We start from the raw sequence: 19488 nt of genomic DNA on the forward strand, positions 1-19488 counted from the left end.
ATACTCCATGTGTGTTCTGACCATTGCCTTATAAAGGCTCAGCATTACCATTATATCCTTGCTTTTGTATTTTAGTCTTCTGAAAATGTATGCTAACATTACATTTGCCTTCTTTAACATCAACTCAACCTGCAAAGAATCCTGTACAAGAACACCCAAGTCCCCTTGCACCTCAGATTTCTAAATTTGCTCCCTGATTACGAAATAGTCTATGCCTTTATTCCTTCTACCAAAGAGCATGACCATACACTTCCCAAAATGATATTCCATCTGCCTCCTCTTTGCCCATTTGTCCAGCTCTTTCAGAACCTGGCATGTAGTCCATATGGTCCAGGTGACTTTAGGACTTTTCAGTTTCCCAAGCACCCTCTCAAGTAATAGTAACTACATTCACTTCTACCCATGACACTCATATTATGTAGATATTTTCTTTTTTCTCTCCTTACTGTTTTTTTAGTTGTCTTCTCTTGGTTTTTAAAAGCTTCTCAAACCACTTCCCACTAATTTTCACTATTTATATACCTTCTATTTTTTTTGCTGTATTTGGCTTCCCTCCTCAGCCACAGCTGCCTCATCCTCCCTTTAGAATACTACTTCTCCTTTGGGGTTAATCTATTCTTGGATGTTAAGCTCCTAAATATGATCTTATTTCACCCATGACTCAGTGATTTCCACATCATTCTTGCCAATTTCTAATTGTGGTACAAGATCATCTACTTATTCTGTATGTATTCAAATGTAACACCTTAAGTCCTGTATTCACCACCCTTTTTAAACTTTGCCTCAATGTTACTGCAAGTTAAATTCTTATCTCTTTCTAAAATTAGTCATTTTATTTACTTCAGACACTTTCATTAGCTCTCCTTTATTTACTTTATAAATGTCTCCTTTTCCAAACGTTTGAACCCACCCACTCCTATTTTGTTTAAAAACACAATTCAACCCATTCCACTGACTGCAATTTTGCCTTGTCAACTGCCTACCCTTCTTCACAGTCTCACTACTTGTATAACAACTGCCATAGAACCATAGAACATTACAGCACAGAAACAGGCCTATCACTCATGTTCCCAAATCCATGTCAAATTAGCTTAAACCCTCCCAAACAGCTCTAGCAAACCTGCCCACAAGGTTATTACTCCTCCTCAAGTTAAGGTGCAGCCTGTCCTTTTTGGAGAAGCTGAATAGAATGGCCACTGTAAATTGTTCGTGCTGTGCAGTTAAGTTTATTATCTGGGTGGGAGTTGATGTGAATGTGGAAGAATTGGTTACAAGGAAACTTACTGGGGTTTGGTTGCTCTGAGACAGCATAGACTTAATGGGCCAAAATAGGTTTCTTATCTGCTATAATAAACAGGTAAGTTACTCCCTTGGTCCCTACTCAGGAAACCACTACTGCCATTGCAAACAACAAAATCAATTATTCCAAAGCCCTCCTGGTTCATCTCTCAGCATTCATCATTTGTTAACCTGCATTCTAATCTGTTCTAAATCTCATTCATCATTTATCTACTGTATATCTCATCAACTTGTTTTGGCCCCCACTGATCTAATACCTGTAACTATAACTTTAAATTCTCAGAGTTAAGCTCATGTTCTGCTATCTTCCACAACAAACCACCCATTTTTAGCCTCTCCTGGCTCAAACATTTCATCCTTTCACCTCTAGCATATTGTGAATTTCCACCTTCTTTGCCACACATAAATGTCCTTAGCAGACATACATTATTGCTCAAGTTCAACAAGCATGTGAATGTAATAATTAGCAACTAACCACCCAGATGTTTTTAAGGGAGCAATGTTACCTCTTTTGCATGGGCTTCCAGTAGCTTATCAATCTGTGACACTTGTGAACTTGGAAGCACCGTTGCCAGGGGGACGCGCCTTTCTTCCCGGATGGGTGTCCGTTCTACCTGTTGCCAGTGCTCTTCGATTTCATCATGCACTTTCTGCCTTCGGTCCTGTGGTGGTGAGGAACTGGCTGTTTCAAGTTCTACATTGCTTGCATCAGCTGAACTTGAACTCGCTGCTCCAGCCACAGCCTCGTACCTTTTCCTACGTTCCTCACGGCGTTTAGTCCGTTCCCATTCATTATGTTCTGATGGAGGTGAACCAAATCTCTCTGAATGTCTGTCATATAAACCTGACCTTGCTGCCCTTTCCTGTGCTAATGCTTGCGCAACTGGCCTGAATTCTGCCCAATCAAAAGTTTTTGATCTTCCCTCTCTCCTCCTTTCACGAGCTCGGCTTTTTCGCTGCCCTGTCTCTTTATCCACAGAAGATGTTTCAGATGATGGAGAGTCCGATTTGCTGTCATAATGTGGAGTCGTATCTGGGAGCATCACAGAACACTGTTCTTCTGGTAAACTGATAAGGAAAGTAACTAACATGAAATTGCATAACATGCCAGAATATACAGAGTTGTTTTGTGTAAATAATTCAGCAAATGACATTTCAAAACTTCTAATTGTTAAGAAAACAGCTGCAGCATCATAAACTGCTTGGGATCACACCCATAAGTTATTCAAAAGTCATTCAAAGTGGACAGCATATGCTTACACATTACATTAAGCTTATATAAACACAACATAACTTACTGAACATTTAAGTGAAGAGTAACAATAAAAGATTCATAGCCACAACAGGTTGACAGTGGATGCAATCTCACTGCCTCTCCATTTGGCCTTGCAACACCTGGACAATAGCAATACCTACATCAGGCCATTGTTTATTGATTACAACTCAGCGTCCAACACTATCATTCCTTCATTTCTAATAAACAAACTTCAAAACCTGGCCATCTGAGCCTCCCTCTGCAATTGGATCATGGACTTGCTCATCAGAAGACCACAGTCAGTGCAGATTGGAAATAACATCTCCTCCTCACAGATAATCAACCGAGGTGCACCTTAAGGAAGTGTGCTTAGCCCACTGTTTTCTCTCTACATTCATGACCATATGACTAGATGCAGCTCAAATATACTCACTGATGACACAACAGCTGTTGGCTGAATCTCAGATGGTGTTGAGGTGGCGTACAGGAGCAAGATAGATTGGCTGGTTGAATGGTGTTGTAACAACAGCCTCACACTCAGCATCAGTGATGGAAAGGGTGAGCTGCTTCAAGTTCTTGGGGGAGGGGGTGGAGGGTGTTAACATCTCAGAGAATCTATCCTGGGCTCAACATATTGATACAATCACAAAGAGTGTATGATAACAAGTATACTTCATTGAGAGTTCAAGAAATTTGGTATGTCATCAAAGACTCCAGCATATTTATACAGATGTGCAGTGACTGTGTAACCAGGTGACTGTTGAATATCATTTTTTATTGTTAAAGTGCACTTATGTATTCACCCTGGTAATGCTAAAATAGCTGTCTGTGCCTTAAGAGAAAACTGTGACATCATTATGCAGGTGTGGAGTAGAAAGAATTGTGAGATTCTAGAAAGGATGTTGAATGCTAATCATATGGTGAGGGAAGATTTTTGTGAGTAAGGTTAGTCTTTTTAGTAATTTAAACACCAAGACAACATATTGCAGAAGTTTTTGTAAAATTTATTTTTGTCTTTCTTTGTTGTTTCATGGCCAAATGTGAACGTAATGGAGTAATGTGAATGTGTATATCTCTGTTTACGTAGCATGAGCAAGGAGAATTCGTTTCAGGGTCTAGCCTATATGTGTTTGGGAGTTAAGCACATGTGTCCCAAACTGAGTAGATCTCTTAGTTAAGATGAAATGCTGGTGGGATTCTAATGTTTGTATTTTTTTATAAGAACTGCCACTAACATATTAGTTTTGTATATTTTGTTTTATTTATTTTCATACTGCATATATATGTAACAAGGTTGTGGACCAACATTAAGCTGAGACTGTAACAGCAGGAACTGTGATTTTTAAAATTTATTTTGTTGTTTTTATTTTGATACCCTCTTTCTACATTAAAACATCTAAAACAGATAAAAGGAATTAAAGACCCAAAAAAGTATTCGTTGTCCTGCATGTGTATTTTCCCCAAGCTACAAAATAGCTTGATATGAATGCTCCAATGCACAGGATCAATAAAAAGCTGCAGAGAGTTGTAGACTCAGCCATCTCCATCAAGGGGAGGCACCAGAGAACATCTCCAAAAGGCAGCACCTCAAGAAGGCAGCATCCATTATTAAAAACACTTATATCTAGGACATGCCCTCCTTCTGATTACTACAATCGGAGGAGATACAGAAGTCTCAAGATGCACACTCAATGTTTTAGGGACAGCTTCTTTCCCTCCACTCTCAGATTTCTAAACAATGAATCCACGAATGCTACCTCACTATTTTGCTCTCTTTGTGCACTAAGTATTTATTTGTCTATATTTCTTATTGTAACATTTCACAACATATGTCAGCAATAATAACCTGATTCCGGTTTTTACCTGGCAACATCTGGTGCCTTTGAGGGACGGATATTTTTCATTAATGCCTGCATCCAATTTCGTCGAATTCCAGCAGTCATTGCAGAAAGGGTAAACAAAGCTTCCAGGGTCTATAAAATGGAACAAATTCTTCAATATTATTCATATGACTGTGCAGTATTTCCTGTTAATGTTATGTATTTCCAGTTAACCATGCTAATTTCAGAGATGAGTGACAAATTCCATGGAATACTACTTGTGAACTTCACTACTTAATTGAGAGTAATCTTTCTGTTTGGGGTCAAGGATGACTTAATTACTTGTTGTGGAACATGATCTTGCAAAGTGAACTGCTATGATAAATGTCCCAAGCATTCTTCTGTAAAGAAGTGCTATTTGTGTTAGCTACAGATGGCTGTCATTATTCATCCGTAACATTCATCCTGCAGAGTATGTGGTGGAGTATGGAGGGGGAAGCAGATACAAGAGTATGAAAAGTCTTTGCTTTGTGAATTCCCCTTACTACCGATTATCTCTCATTTTTATGGAAATTTAACCTTAAATAGGCAGCTACTTAAATTGTTTACAATATTTTGAGAAATCTTTCTCAGATAGTAATTTTAATCACTATGGAGTAAATAAAATCAATTCTGTTTAATGCCACTTGAATATTAATATTAACAACTTGAATTAAAACTTTAAATTGATTGCTGCACAATTAGGTTATTTATTTTAATAGGCAAATCTACATTCCATTGAGAGTAGGGGAGATTCAAACAAGAGGATATGAGTTGAGAGTTACGGGGCAAAAGTTTAGGGTAACACAAGGGGTAACTTCTTTACTCAGAGAGTGGTAGCTGTGTGGAATGAGCTTCCAGTGGAAGTGGTAGAGGCAGGTTCGATTTTGTCACTTAAAAAAAAATTGGATAGGTATATGGACAGGAAAGGAATGGACGGTTATGGGTTGAGTGCAGGTAGGTGGGACTAGGTGAGAGTAAGCATTCTGCACAGACTAGAAGGGCCGAGATGGCCTGTTTCCATTCAGTAATTGTTATATGGTTACCGTATATGTTATATGGTTTACATTCCCACATCAGACTGGTATTTAAAGATACTTTCAGACACCCAAGTCAATAGCTCTAAAAGTTAAATATTAGAATACAGAAGTAATCATCAAACATCATTCATGCTTCAGAACATATCTTACCATAATAGAACAAGCTGATAACCTAGCCAGTGAGATCTCATTCCATCTTTTATCCAAATGGAAGCAGTATGAAACATTTGTAAAATCTAAACTATGTAACCTGGTTCTCAAAACAAATGTCCAATAATAAGGTGTAATTGAATTCAGATCCCATCCAGACAAGAAAATAAATTTGCAAGTTTGGAGATTCTTCATACACACTGTTGTTTCATTAAATCAAGTCTGGAAAAAAAACTTGAGAGGTACCATCTTATATTTGAACCTTTGCATTACAGGCACCACCCAAAGTTCAACAGTAAGAACGATAGTAAAGTACTTTGTCTTTTATTATTTTGCAAAATGAGGAAATAATTATTAAAATCTTGCAATCCAGCAGAATTTGCTTTGAACTTTATCACTAACATGCAGGTACTAATACGGGAGATTTTATTTATTGAAATACAGTGTAGAATAGGACCTTCTGGCCCTTTGAGCCGCACCGCCCAGAAATTAATCTACCAATGGCAAGTCTCTGGAGTGTGGGAGGAAACCGGAGCAACCAGAGGATATCCATATAGTCACGAAGAGAATGCATAAACTCCTTACAGACAGAAGTGGGAATTGAACCCGAGTCACCCGTAAAGCATTGTGCAAACCATTATGCTACCTTGCCACTCCACGTGGTACTAAAATGAATCTCTCAGGATCAAAAGATTTGGATTACAGTTTCAGATTCTTGGAACCATTTAACCATTTTATGCATTCTAGATATGCTGTGAGTAAACAAATGTACAAATGAAGAAATGACATGAAACTAGGTTGTTTTTTTGAGAAAAAAAATTTATTCATGAGATTCATGAGGGTGGAGCTTAGTCAAGATGGCGCTAAACGATGACTCCTTTGTCATCTTCGGAAACAGCTCCAGTTCCATCTTTAATATCTCTATTTTTCCCTTTCAGGAATCTTTTGAAGACCCTGACCTGGAGTTACTCACTGACTTCAGTTCTTTGCAGGAATGGGACCCACTCTCGGGGTGTCATGACTGGCCGTTATCTGCCATGCCAAGGGCATGGCCTAAGCATTCGGCTCACTTTTGGAGGCCTAGGATCTCAGGGGTCTGAAGATGGGCAGATTGAAGGTCGTGTGTCATGGGAGCTGGAACATCTTTGGCTGTGTGCCCAGAGACCTGAGATCTTAGGGCACAGAGCTCAGAAAAAGCGACCAAATGGACTTTTAACATTGTAAACCAGCAAGTTGTTTGTTATGTTCCCCTTATTGCTGTGATATGGAGATATCTCTTTCTCCCTTATTAGGGAGAGAGAAAACCTGTGGTATGTCGAATACCAGGTGAACACGTAGTCTTTGGGTACTGCAAGTCTGTGTCTTTGCTGTGCTTTTGCTGCACACTTGGGTGCTCAGTGGCAGGTGCCGATGCACTTTAAAAAAAAACTGGTGAGGGGAGGGGAAAATCATTGTTTGCTGCTGCTAACACGTGGGAGGGAAGGGAGCTGGGGGGGGGACTTTGGGGTTCTAACATTTAACTGTCATTCATTCTTTGAGGCACTCCTCTATTTTCGTGGATGGTTACGAAGAAAAAGCATTTCAGGATGTATATTGTATACATTTCTCTGACATTAAATGTACCTTTGAAACCTTTAAGATTCTTTTTTAAAACATGAGCTCTGTAAGTACCACTTGCTTCATGAACAACACACAAAAATCTCAGAGTAACTTAGCAACATCTATGAAGGGGATAAATAGTTGAGGTTTTGGGCCAAGATCTCTCATCAAGATCTGGATTTCGTGTGTGTTGCTCAAAATTTCCAGCATTGCACAGCCTTTTATGTTTATGATTTGCTTTACAGTTCGCTTTCTTGATTTCTCTTTTTCACATAGTAAACATTCAGTCTCTTGTTTAGTGACTAACTGGACTCTGCCAAGAGTCTTGTGTACTGATCATCCACTGTTATTCCCTCATCCAAGTTGATTTTCTTCTGTGGCTCTTCACTATCACGGCCACTGCAAGGGTCATCACCACGGAGACAGTATTTTCACTGGTCGCTCATCAAACTACAATGTCACAATTCATCCATTCCATGATGCAGTCTTCATGCGGGTCCTCAATCATGCTTTGTTGTTCACACTTTTCTTGTACATCAGCAATAATTTTGCTTTGAAATTGAATTTTATATCCTTCAAAATTTTGGAGTTATTTCAGAATTTCAATTTGCTGCATAAGATATCTTAAACTTAAATAGACAATCTTTTGCCAAGTTGTGCTTCAGATGCTTTTCCTAGATTACTACAATTATACATTAGTATTATGCTTAATATTTTTGCTTTACTTCGCTAATTAGTACCGCCATGCAGGATGCTTCCAGTATATCATAAAACAAAACAAAAACATAAAAGCAGACAAGGACCCATGAGATAGTTCATTAGGAATCCTGAAAAAATATTTTGGATTTCACTTATTTGAACTGGAGTTTTTATACTTGGTTATATTTGAGTAAATCTATTCTTTCATTATCAAAAGAGCAGAATGATAAGAGACAATCTGTATAATTTCAATGAGTAACTAGAATGTTCATATGCTGTTTAACTTGAAGCAACATTGTGTAAGCTTATATGGATCATAGTGAAAGTCAATGAAAGTGGTTTTTTTTTTACAGTACAGCATGGCAAGGATGAGTTTACTTTACTTTATTGTCACCAAACAATTGATACTAGAGCGTACAATCATCACAGCGATATTTCATTCTGCGCTTCGCGCAGGTACAAATCAAAATAAAAATAATAAAAATTTAAATTATAAATCATAATTAGAAAATAGAAAATGGAAAGTAAGGTAGTGCAAGTCAGGTCCATATATTTGGAAGGTATGGCCCAGATCCGGATCAGGATCCGTTCAGCAGCCTTATCACAGTTGGAAAGAAGCTGTTCCCAAATCTGGCCGTACAAATCTTCAAGCTCTTGAACCTTCTCCCGGAGGGAAGAGGAACAAAAAGTGTTTGCACAGAACGGAAAACATAAGTGGCAGCATTTGACTTGCAGGTATGGAGGAACATACAAATAGCATAATTTGTAGCTGAGATTTTAAGAAAAGCTTTAACTATTTACTAAAGTAAGCTTTTGCACTACATTGTTCATTAGTCACACTGCTGAAACATCTTGTTTTAAATGTAGTAGGACAAAGAATAAACACAACACCTTTCAGCTGGGAAATCTAAGTGCTGGAATCACATATGCACTGTCTGATTTGTTTACTGTAGGGATACTAGTTTCTTTTTCCGAATTACAATCAGATTTAATATCACTGGCATATGTCATGAAATACGTTATTTTACGGCAGCAGTATATTGCAATACACAATAAAAACTATAAATTACAATAAATATGAAAAAATTAAATAAGTAGTGCAAAAAGAGAACAAAAAATAGTGAGGTAGTGAAAATTGGCTCTTTGTCCATTCAGAAATCTGATGGTGGTGGGGAAGAGGCTGTTACTAAATGTTGAGTATGTGTCTCCAGGCTCCTGTACCTCCTTCTCGATGGCATCAATGAGAAGAGGGCATATCCTGGACGATGGAATCCTTAATATGGATACTGCCTTTTGGAAGCATCCCCTTTTGAAGGTGCCCTTCATTCTGAGGAGGCTAGTGCCCATGATGGAGTTGGTTGAGTTTACAACTTTCTGGTGATCTTTCTGATCTTGTACAGTGGTCCATCCATACCAGATGATAATGCAACCAGATAGAATGCTCTCCGTGGTACATCTGCAGAAATTTGTGAGTGTCTTTGGTGACATACCAAATCTCCTCAAATTCCTAATGAAAAATATAGCTACTGTCATGTTTTCTTTGTAATTCCATCAATATGTTGGACTGAGGATAGATTTGGAGAGATGGTGACACCCAGAAACTTGAAACAGCTGCTGATTTCTCAATCAAGACTGGTGTGTTCCAATGACTTCCCATTCCTGAAGTCCACAATCAATTCCTTGGTCTTAATGATGTTGAGTGCAAAGTTGTTGTTGCAACACCTCTCAACTATCTCATCCATCTCACTCCTATACATCTCCACATCACCACCTGAAATTCTGCCAACAGTAGTTGTGTCATCGGTAAATTTATAGATAGTGTTTGAGCTGTGCCTAGCCACACAGTTGTGGATATACAAAGAGTTGAGCAGTGGGTTAAGCATGCATCTTTGAGGTCCGCCAGTATTGATTGTCAGCTAGGAGAAGTTATTTTCAATCTGCACTGACTCTGGTTTCTTGATGAGGAAGTCAAGGATCCAGATGCAGAGGCAAGTACAGAGGCTCAAGTTTCAGAGCTTGTTGATTAGTACTAAGGGTATGATGGTGTTGAACACTGAATTGTTCAGGTCGTTGCTTTAGCTGCAGTTGAATCTGCCATGACCAACCACTCAAAGCATTTCATCACAGTTGATGTAAGTGTAACTGGTCTATAGTCACTGAGGCGGCTCACCCTGATCTTCTTGGGCACTGGTATGATTGTTGTCCTTTTGAAGCAGGTGGGAACATCTGACTGTAACAGTGAGAGACTGAATATGTCCTTGAAGACTCCTGCCAGTTGGTTGGCACAGGTATTCCGTTGCCTATCAAGTATACCATCAGGGCTTGAAACCTTGTTCACTGTCATGAAAGATGCTCTGACATCCGCCTACAAGACAGAGATTACAGGGTCGCCGGATGCTGCAGAGATTTGCATAGGTGTAGTTTTATTCTCCCTTGCAAAGTGTGCACAAAAGATTTTTGTCTCATCTGGAAGTGAAGCATCACAGTTCTGGATTACTGGTCTCGAATACCAGAGAAACTAGCCCTCAGTAGTCTACCAATCCCCTGGTTCATCCACAGCTTTTGGTTCAGGAATATCTGGTATGTTCTCTAAGATGAAATCAGTGACAACTGTGGTGCACTCATTCAGAGCCAAAGATAAAACCAGAACCAAATTCAGAGCCAAAGATAAATATCGCCCAGTTTGCTGACTCAGAGCTCCTCCGCCTCCTTTGATTATAGTTTCCACTAGTGCTGCAGACTTGAGATTCTGGCTACAGAGTATAAGTAAAGACAGGTGATCAGACCTTCCAAAGTGCAGGCGTGTGACGAGATATTAAGCATTCCTAATAGCGGTATAACAAAGGTCAAGTGTGTTGGCTCCCCTGGTTCCAAAGTTGAAATGTTGGTGGTAGTTGTTCAGAGACTTCTTCAAGCGAGCCTGGCGGAAACTCCCTGCAATGATAGCAAAGGTATCAGGGTGCACTGTTTCATGACTGCTGGTCATGGTGCTCAGCTACTCCAGTGCCTGCCTGACATTGGCCTCAGGTGGAATGTACACTGCTACCAGGATGATGGTGGAAAACTCACTCGGCAGATAAAATGGACAACATAACCGCAAAATGTTCCACGTCAGGTGAGCAGGACTAAAGCAGAACCATCACATCTGTACCATGATGAATCAATCATGAAGCATACTCCCTCTTCCTCTACCTTTAATGACTCAACTGACCTGACTTTGTGGAGAATGGTGAAGCCATCGGGCTGCAGTGCTGTGTTGAAATAATGGTGAGCCATTCTTCCTTGAAGCAAAGTAGACAGCAGTCTCTGATGTCCCCCTGGTACTGCAATCTTGTTCTGAGATCTTCAGTTTTATTTTCAAGAGAAGTCAGAATTAAGGGATCTAGGGCCACTGCCACTTCAATCGTACCCGTAGCCTAGCGTTCCTTCCATGCTTCCATTTTCTTAAAGAAGAACGGTACTCGCGACCTGACTATGCCATCCAGGGTCAAATGACTTTATATTAGCAGATATACCAAAAGGAAAGACAAATTCCCAGGGGGTGGATTACTCACATTCTATTTGACAGATATGTACGTGTGTGTCAAAAGTGGATATCCTGAAAAATTCCTGCATTACATTCCACAGTAACAGAGCATAAATTTGTTGGAATTTTCTAATATTTAATCTAGCAAATCTGCTTGCGTATTTTGTGCTTGGTTAGTCTTTGGATTTATTAACAACCTATTTATCTGGAAAGAGATTCTACAATGTTGAAAAAATAAACTGGAAAAAGGCAAACTACTCTTAAAATTTCTTGTGCGTAATGTTTGTGATTAATTATAAATAGGTAATTATTTGAAAGTAATTAAAATGCACTGGCATGCCATCCGGGGATGTTCTTTCCCTTCTCTTATTTTCTCTATATACCAATGACTATATCTCTAGTGATCCATTTGTTAAATAGTCTGCGTACACCACGACTATCACTGGACTAATCACCAGAGGCAATGAATCCAAATACCATCAGGAAATAAACAGGTGTGATCACAACAACTTGAAGCTGAAAGCCCTCAAAACCATGGAGATACATAATCCACTTCAGGAGAAATGTGGAAAAATTCTACATTTAGCACTGTTTCAACATTCAGCCTTTAACAAAAAGGCTCATCAGAGGATGTACTTCTTGAGGCAGTTGATAACATTCTATTTTCCCCAGAATATACTGGTGCAATTCTATATTGCCATCATAGACAGCATCATCACATCAGCCATCAGTTGTCAGGGTTGGTGCAGCATACTCTCACAATACTGTATATGAAAACTTCAGCAAACTATCAAGTCAGCTGAAAAGATCACTGACTGCAATCCACCATCACTGCAGAACTTCTATCTGTCTAGGACAAAGAAACAGGCAGGAAAAGTCACTGAGGACCCTACACACCCAGCAAACTGCCTTTTCCATAAGCTTCCTTCTGGAAAACACTATAGGGCTATTAAAACAACAAAAAGCAATGCGAGTTTAAAAGATACTACCCCATGTAGTTAATCTGATCAATCATATTTCGCAAATAAAGTTGATCCTTGTATTATATTCCAGCATTCTTCACAAGTGTTGCAGTAGCTATTTGATATACAGATAATCAGTTTGTCGCACTTTTAAGTGCTTTCATATTTTAAAATTTATAGAAACATAGAAAACCTACAGCACAATACAGGCCATTCAGCCCACAATGCTGTGCCGAACACCTACTTACTTTAGAAATTGCCTCAGGTAGACATAGCCCTCTATTTTTCTAAGCTCCATGTACCTATCCAGGAGCCTCTTAAAAGACCCTATTGTAACTGTCTCCACACCTCTCGCCAGCAGCCCATTTTACACACTCACCACTCTCTGCATAAAAAACTTATCCCCGACATCTCCTCTGCAGCTACTTCCAAGCACCTTAAAACTGTGCCCTCTTGTGTTAGCCACTTCAGCCCTGGGAAAAAGCCTCTGACTAGTCTGACTATACACATGATCAATGCCTCTCATCATCTTATGCACCTCTATCAGGTCACCTCTCATCCCACGTTGCTCCAAGGAGTAAAGGCCAAGTTCACTCAACCTATTCTCATAAAGCCATTCCAGGCAACATCCTTGTAAATATCCTCTGCACCTTTTCTATAGCTTCCACATCCTTCCTGTAGTGAGGTGACCAGAACTGAGCACAGTACTCCAAGTGGGGTCTGACCAGGGTCAAATATAGCTGTAACATTACCTCTCGGCTCTTAAACTCTATCCCACAGTTGATGAAGGCCAGTGCACCGTATGCCTTCTTAACCACACAGTCAACCTACGCAGCAGTTTTGAGCATCCAATGGACTCGGACCCTAAGATCCCTCTGATCCTCCACACTGCCAAGAGTCTTACCATTAATACTATATTCTGCCATCATATTTGACCTACCAAAATGAACCACCCCACACTTACCTGGGTTGAACTCCATCTGCCACTTCTCAGCCCAGTTTTGCATCCTATCAATGTCTCGCTATAACCTCTGATAGCCTTCCACGCTATCCACAACACCCCAACCTATGTGTCATCAGCAAATTTACTAACCCATCCCTCCACTTCCTCATCCAGGTTATTTATAAAAATCATGAACAGAAGGGGTTCCAGAACAAATCCCTGAGGCACGCCACAGGTCACCGACCTCCATGCAGAATATGACCCGTTTATAACCACTCTTTGCCTTCTGTGGGCAAGCCAGATCTGGATCCACAAAGCAATGTCTCCTTGGATCCCATGCCTCCTTACTTTCTCAATAAGCCTTGCATGGGGTACCTTATCAAATGCCTTGCTGAACTACATCTACTGCTCTACCTTCATCAATGTGTTTAGTCACATCCTCAAAAAATTCAATCAGGCTCCTAAGGCACAACCTGCCTTTGACAAAGCCATTCTGACTATTCCTAATCATATTACGCCTCTCCAAATGTTCATAAATCTTGCCTCTCAGGATCGTCTTCATCGGTTTACCAACCACTGAAGTAAGACTCAGTGGTCTATAATTTCCTGGGCTATCTTAAACAAGGGAACAGCATATGCAACCCTCCAATCCTCTGGAACGTCTCCTGTCCCCATTGATGATGCAAAGATCATTGCCAGACACTCAGCAATCTCCTCCCTCACCTCCCACAGTAGCCTGGGGTATATTTCGCCCGGTGCTGGTGACTTATCCAACTTAATACTTTCTAGAAACTCCAGCACATCCTCTTTCTTAATGTCTATATGCTCAAGCTTTTCAGTCCACTGAAAGCCATCCCTACAATCACCAAGGTCCTTTTCCATAGTGAATACTGAAGCAAAGTACTCACTAAGTACCTCCGCTACATCCTCCGGTTCCATACACACTTTTCCACTGTCACACTTGATTTGTCCTATTCTCTCACATCTTATCCTCTTGCTCTTCACACACTTGTAAAATGCATTGGGATTTTCCTTAATCCTGCTCGCCAAACCTTCTTGTGGCCACTTCTGGCTCTCCTAAGTTCATTCTTGAGCTCCATCCTGCTAGCCTTATAATTTTTTAGATCCTTATCATTACCCAGTTTTTTGAAGCTTTCACAAGCTTTTCTTTTCTTCTTGACTAGATTTTCAACTGCCTTTGTACACCACAGTTTCTGGACCCTACCACCCTATCCCTGTCTCATTGGAACATACCTCTGCAGAACTCCACGCAAATACCCCCTGAACTTTTGCCACAGTTCCCTGAGAACATCTGTTCCCAATTTATGCCTCCAAGTTCCTGACTGATAGCTTCATATTTCACCTTACTCCAGATAAACATTTTCCTGACTTGTCTGCTCTTATCCCTGTCTAATGCTATGGTAAAGGAAACAAAATTGTGATCACTATCTCCAAAATGCTCTCCCAACTAGAGACCTGACACCTGACCAGGTTCATTTCCTAATACCAGATCAAGTATAGTCTCTCCTTTTGTAGGCTTGTCTACATATTGTGCCAGAAAACCTTCCTGAACACACCTAACAAGCTCCACCCTGTCTAAACCCCTTACTCTAGGGAGATGCCAATCAATATTGGGGAAATTAAAATTTTCCGTCACAACAACCCTGTTATTATTGCACCGCTCCACAATCTGTCTCCCTAATCTGGTCCTCACTGTCCCTGTTACTATTGGGTGGTCTATAAAACACACCCAGTAGAGTTATTGACCCCTTCCTGTTTCTAACTTCCACCCATAGAGACTCAGTAGACAATTTCAATTCCTCCATGATCCCTGATCAGTAGTGCCACTTCCCCCACCTCTTTTGCCTCCATCCCTGCCCTTTCTGAAACATCTGAAGCCTGGCACTCGAAATAGCCATTCCTGCCCCTGAGCCATCCAAGTCTCTGTAATGGCCACAGCATCATAGTTCTAAGTACTGATCCACCTTCCAAGCTCATCCACCATTGTTCACGATACTCCTTGCATTAAAATAGACACATCTCAAACCATCAGTCTGAGCGAGTCCCTTCTCTATCACCTGCCTACAAGCTTTCTCTCTATTTATGAGCTATCTGCCCCTTCCTCCATCTCTTCAGTTCGGTTCCAACCACCCAGCAATTCTAGTTTACTCTCCCCAATAGCAAACCTCTCTGTCAGGAATTTGGTCCCCTTCGGATTCAAGTGCAACCTGTTCTTTCTGTACAGGTCACGCCTGCCCCAAAAGAGGTCCCAATGATCCAGAAGTCTGAATCCCTGCCCCCTGCCCCAATCCCTCAGCCACATATTTATCTTCCACCTCACTTTATTCCTATACTTACTGTCGCATGGCACAGGCAGTAATCCCGAGATACTACCTTTGAGGTCCTGCTTCTCAGCTTCTTTCCTAACTCTCTGTATTCTGTTTTCAAGACCCCTTCCCTTTTCCTTCCTATGTTGTTGGTACCAATATGTACCACAACCTCTGGCTGTACAACTTCCCTCTTCAGGATATTGTGGACATGATCAGAAACATCCCAGACCCTCGCACCTGGGAGGCAAACAGAATCGCCTATCACTGTTGTCATCCTCTTCCTTTCCCTACCCTTCTGAGCCACAGGGCCAGACTCTGTGCCAGAGGCGCGGCCACTGTCGCTTTCCCCAGGTGGGTTGCAACCCCCCCCCCCCCCCCCCAAACCAAACAATACTCAAACAGGAGTACTTATTGTTAAGGGAGACAACCACAGGGATACTCTCTAGTATCTGACTTTTGCCCTTCCCTCTCCTGACTGTTATCCACTTATCTGTCTCCCGAAGCCCCGGCGTGTCTACTTGCCTATAGCTCCTCTCTATCACCTCCTCACTTTACCTGACCAGACAAAGGTCATCGAGCTGCATCTCCAGTTCCCTAAGTAGCTGCAGCTCGACACACCTGGTGCAGATGTGGCCGTCCGGGAGGCTGGGAGTCTCCCAGACATCCCACAACTGACACCCAGTACAGAATATGGGCCTCACAGACATACTTCCTGCTTCTATTCTACACAAGTAATTTAACTAGCCTCGACCTGTTATCGCTGAAGCCCCATTGAGCTAAAGCCCACCTACTCTGTCTACCTTTACTCCATTACACTCTTTATAAAGCTGTCTTCTTTTTAAATCTTTTCCGCCAGTCTAACTCGTAGACGAGCATGCGCTTGCAGTCATGCCTTGATCAAAATTATTATATAATTAATAATAAATTAAATAAATAAAATGTTTAAATTTTTCAATGTTACTGAAAGCTTGAAAGCAATAAACCTGAAAGAGATCTAATTATGTCCAGGTAGATTTTACACACTGAATTCTGTTTTATGAACACCAGCAAGTGCAGGACTAATTAATAATGTCAGCGCAAAATACAATCAGCAAAATTCAGGCCTATGATTGTACGATACACAAAACTGTAGGAAGGAACTGTTACTGTCTGCATTAATATCTGATAGAGCCATATAGAAAGAATCAAAGATGTGAAAATGAGAATGAAGAGCATATGCTAAATTAGAATTAAAATTTCAGCAATGTTTAATCCTGTCAACTTACATGAATTTGGAAGCCATAATTTCTCTGGACCTGATATTCAGTTACATTGTAGCAAGTAGATAAGTCAATTTCACCATCCAGATCGGATGCCTGGGGAATAAGCAGACAGCAATAATGTTTTAGAAATTAACATCTAAATTTCATCTAATGTAACATCCACATAGAGGAGTCATAACGCACCAAATCATGTCTGAAAATTTTCAGAATTATATCCTAGTCTTTCTCGATTCTAGAATAGATCTGAAATAAAACACAAGACATAGGAGCAGAACCAGGTCATTCAGCCCATCAAGATTGCTCTGCCATTCAATCATGACTGATTTATTTTAACTCTCAACCCCCATTCTCCTGCTTTCTCCCCATAACATTTGACACCCTTACTGATCAAGAACCTATCAGCCTCTGCTTTAAATATACTCAATGACTGGGCCTTCAAATCCATCTGTTGCACAGATTCACCTACCTTTGATTAAAGAAATTCCTCTCATCTCTGTTCTAAAAGGCTGTCTCTATTCTGAGGCTGTGCCCCCTCTGGTGTTGTACTCCCCCACTATAGGAAACATCCTCTCCACATCCACTCTATCTAGGCATTTCAATATTCGGTAGGTTTCAATAAGATTCTACCTTATTCTTCTAAATTCCAGTGAGTACAGGGCCAGAGCCATGAAAAGCTCCTCATATTAATCCTTTCATTGCCAGAATAATTCTCTGAACCTTCTCTGGACTTGATCCAATGTCAACACATCCTTTCTTAGATATGGGCCCCAAAACTGTTCACAATAATCCAAATGTTTTATAAAGTCTCAGCAATACATCCTTACTTTTACATCCTGTCCTCTAAAAATGAATGCTGACATTGCATTTGCCTTCCTTATTAGCAACTCAACTTGGAAGTTAAACTTTATGGACTCCTTCGAGCTAACTCCCAAGTCACTTTGCACGTCTGATTTCAGAATTTGCTCCTGGTTTCGAAAATATTCTGTGCTTTTATTTCTTCTATCAAATTTCATTACTGTATATTTCCCTGCACTGCATCCCATCTGCCATTTCTTTGCCTATTCTCCTAAACTGCAACACCAGACCTTCATCTTGTTTAACAGCCTTATGTGCAACACCTTATCAAAGCCCTTCTGAAAATCTAAGTAAGAAAATGTCCACTGATTCTCCTTTGTCTATCTTGCCTGTTCCACAAAAAATTCTAACAGATTTGTCGGGCAAGATTTTCCCGTATGGAAATCATGCTATTTTATCACAAACAAGAGAATATCTACAGATGCTGAAAATCTGAACAAGGGAGGGGGAGGGTAGCTTCCAACCTGATGGCATGAACATCGATTTCTGAAACTTCCAGTAATGCCTCCAGCAATCCCCCCACCCATTCAAAAATTTTCCATACCTCTGTCCCTCTCATATGTTATCTCCTTACCCGGCCATCGCCTCCCTCTGGTGCTACTCCCCTTCACCCCCTTTCTTCTTTCTTCCATGGCCTTCCGTCTCTTTCATCAATCAACTTCCTACCTCTTTGCTTCATTCCTTCCCCTATCGGCTGGTGTTTCACTCTCCCCTCCCCCCACCTTTCAAATCTATTCCTCAGCCTTTTTTCTCCAGTCCTGTTGAAGGGTTTTGGCCTGAAACGTTGACCGTACTTTTTCCCGTAGATGCTGCCTGGCCTCTCCCATTTCCCACACATCTGCCCTCACCCCATACGGGATAGGGTTCCCCTTGTCCTCACCTACCACCTCACCAGCCTCCAGATCCAACGTATAATTCTCCATAACTTCCGCCACCTCCAACTGGATCCCACTACCAAGCACATCTTTCCATTCCCCCTCTTTCTGCTTTCCGCAGGGATCACTCCCTACGCAACTCCCTTGTCCACTCCTCCCCCTCATCCCTTCCCACCGATCTCCCTCCTTGCACTTATCCTTGTAAGCAGAACAAGTGCTGCACCTGCCCTTACACTTCCTCCCTCACCACTATTCAAGGCCCCAGACAGTTCTTCCAGGTGAGGCGACACTTCACCTGTGAGTCGGCTGGTGTGGTATACTGCGTCTGGTGCTCCCAGTGTGGCCTTTTATATATTGGTGAGACCGACGCAGACTGGGAGACAGTTTCGCTGAACACCTACACTCGGTCCGCCAGAGAAAGCAGGATCTCCCAGAGGCCACATATTTTAATTCCACGTCCCATTCCCATTCTGATGTGTCTATCCATGGCCTCCTCTACTGTCAAAATGAATCCGAACTCAGGTTGGAGGAGCAACACCTTATATACCAGCTGGGTAGCCTCCAACCTGATGGCATGAACATTGACTTCTCTAACTTCCGTTAATGCCCCTCCTCCCCTTCTTACCCCATCCCTGACATATTTAGTTGTTTGCCTGTTCTCCATCTCCATCTGGTGCTTCCCCCCCTCCCCCTTTCTTTCTCCTGAGGCCTCCCGTCCCATGATCCTTTCCCTTCTCCAGCTCTGTATCACTTTCGCCAATCACCTTTCCAGCTCTTAGCTTCATCCCACCCCCTCCGGTCTTCTCCTATCATTTCGCATTTTCCCCTGCCCCC

At 41.2% G+C, this 19488-nt stretch overlaps 1 protein-coding gene across 5 annotated transcripts in view; it reads right to left on the reverse strand.

The window, feature by feature from the left end:
- Window positions 1–19488, reverse strand: part of LOC140714546 (uncharacterized) — a 441169-nt gene that overhangs the window by 107304 nt on the left and 314377 nt on the right. For all 5 annotated transcript variants that reach the window (XM_073025825.1, XM_073025824.1, XM_073025827.1 and 2 more), the window contains 3 exons: window positions 16928–17017; window positions 4418–4527; window positions 1806–2367 (listed from right to left, as the gene is read on the reverse strand). In XM_073025825.1, the coding sequence (XP_072881926.1) occupies window positions 1806–2367; window positions 4418–4527; window positions 16928–17017 (762 nt within the window). The remainder of the gene's footprint in view (window positions 1–1805; window positions 2368–4417; window positions 4528–16927; window positions 17018–19488) is intronic.

Source organism: Hemitrygon akajei, chromosome 22 (assembly GCF_048418815.1).
Source record: "Hemitrygon akajei chromosome 22, sHemAka1.3, whole genome shotgun sequence".
Taxonomy (NCBI): domain Eukaryota; kingdom Metazoa; phylum Chordata; class Chondrichthyes; order Myliobatiformes; family Dasyatidae; genus Hemitrygon; species Hemitrygon akajei.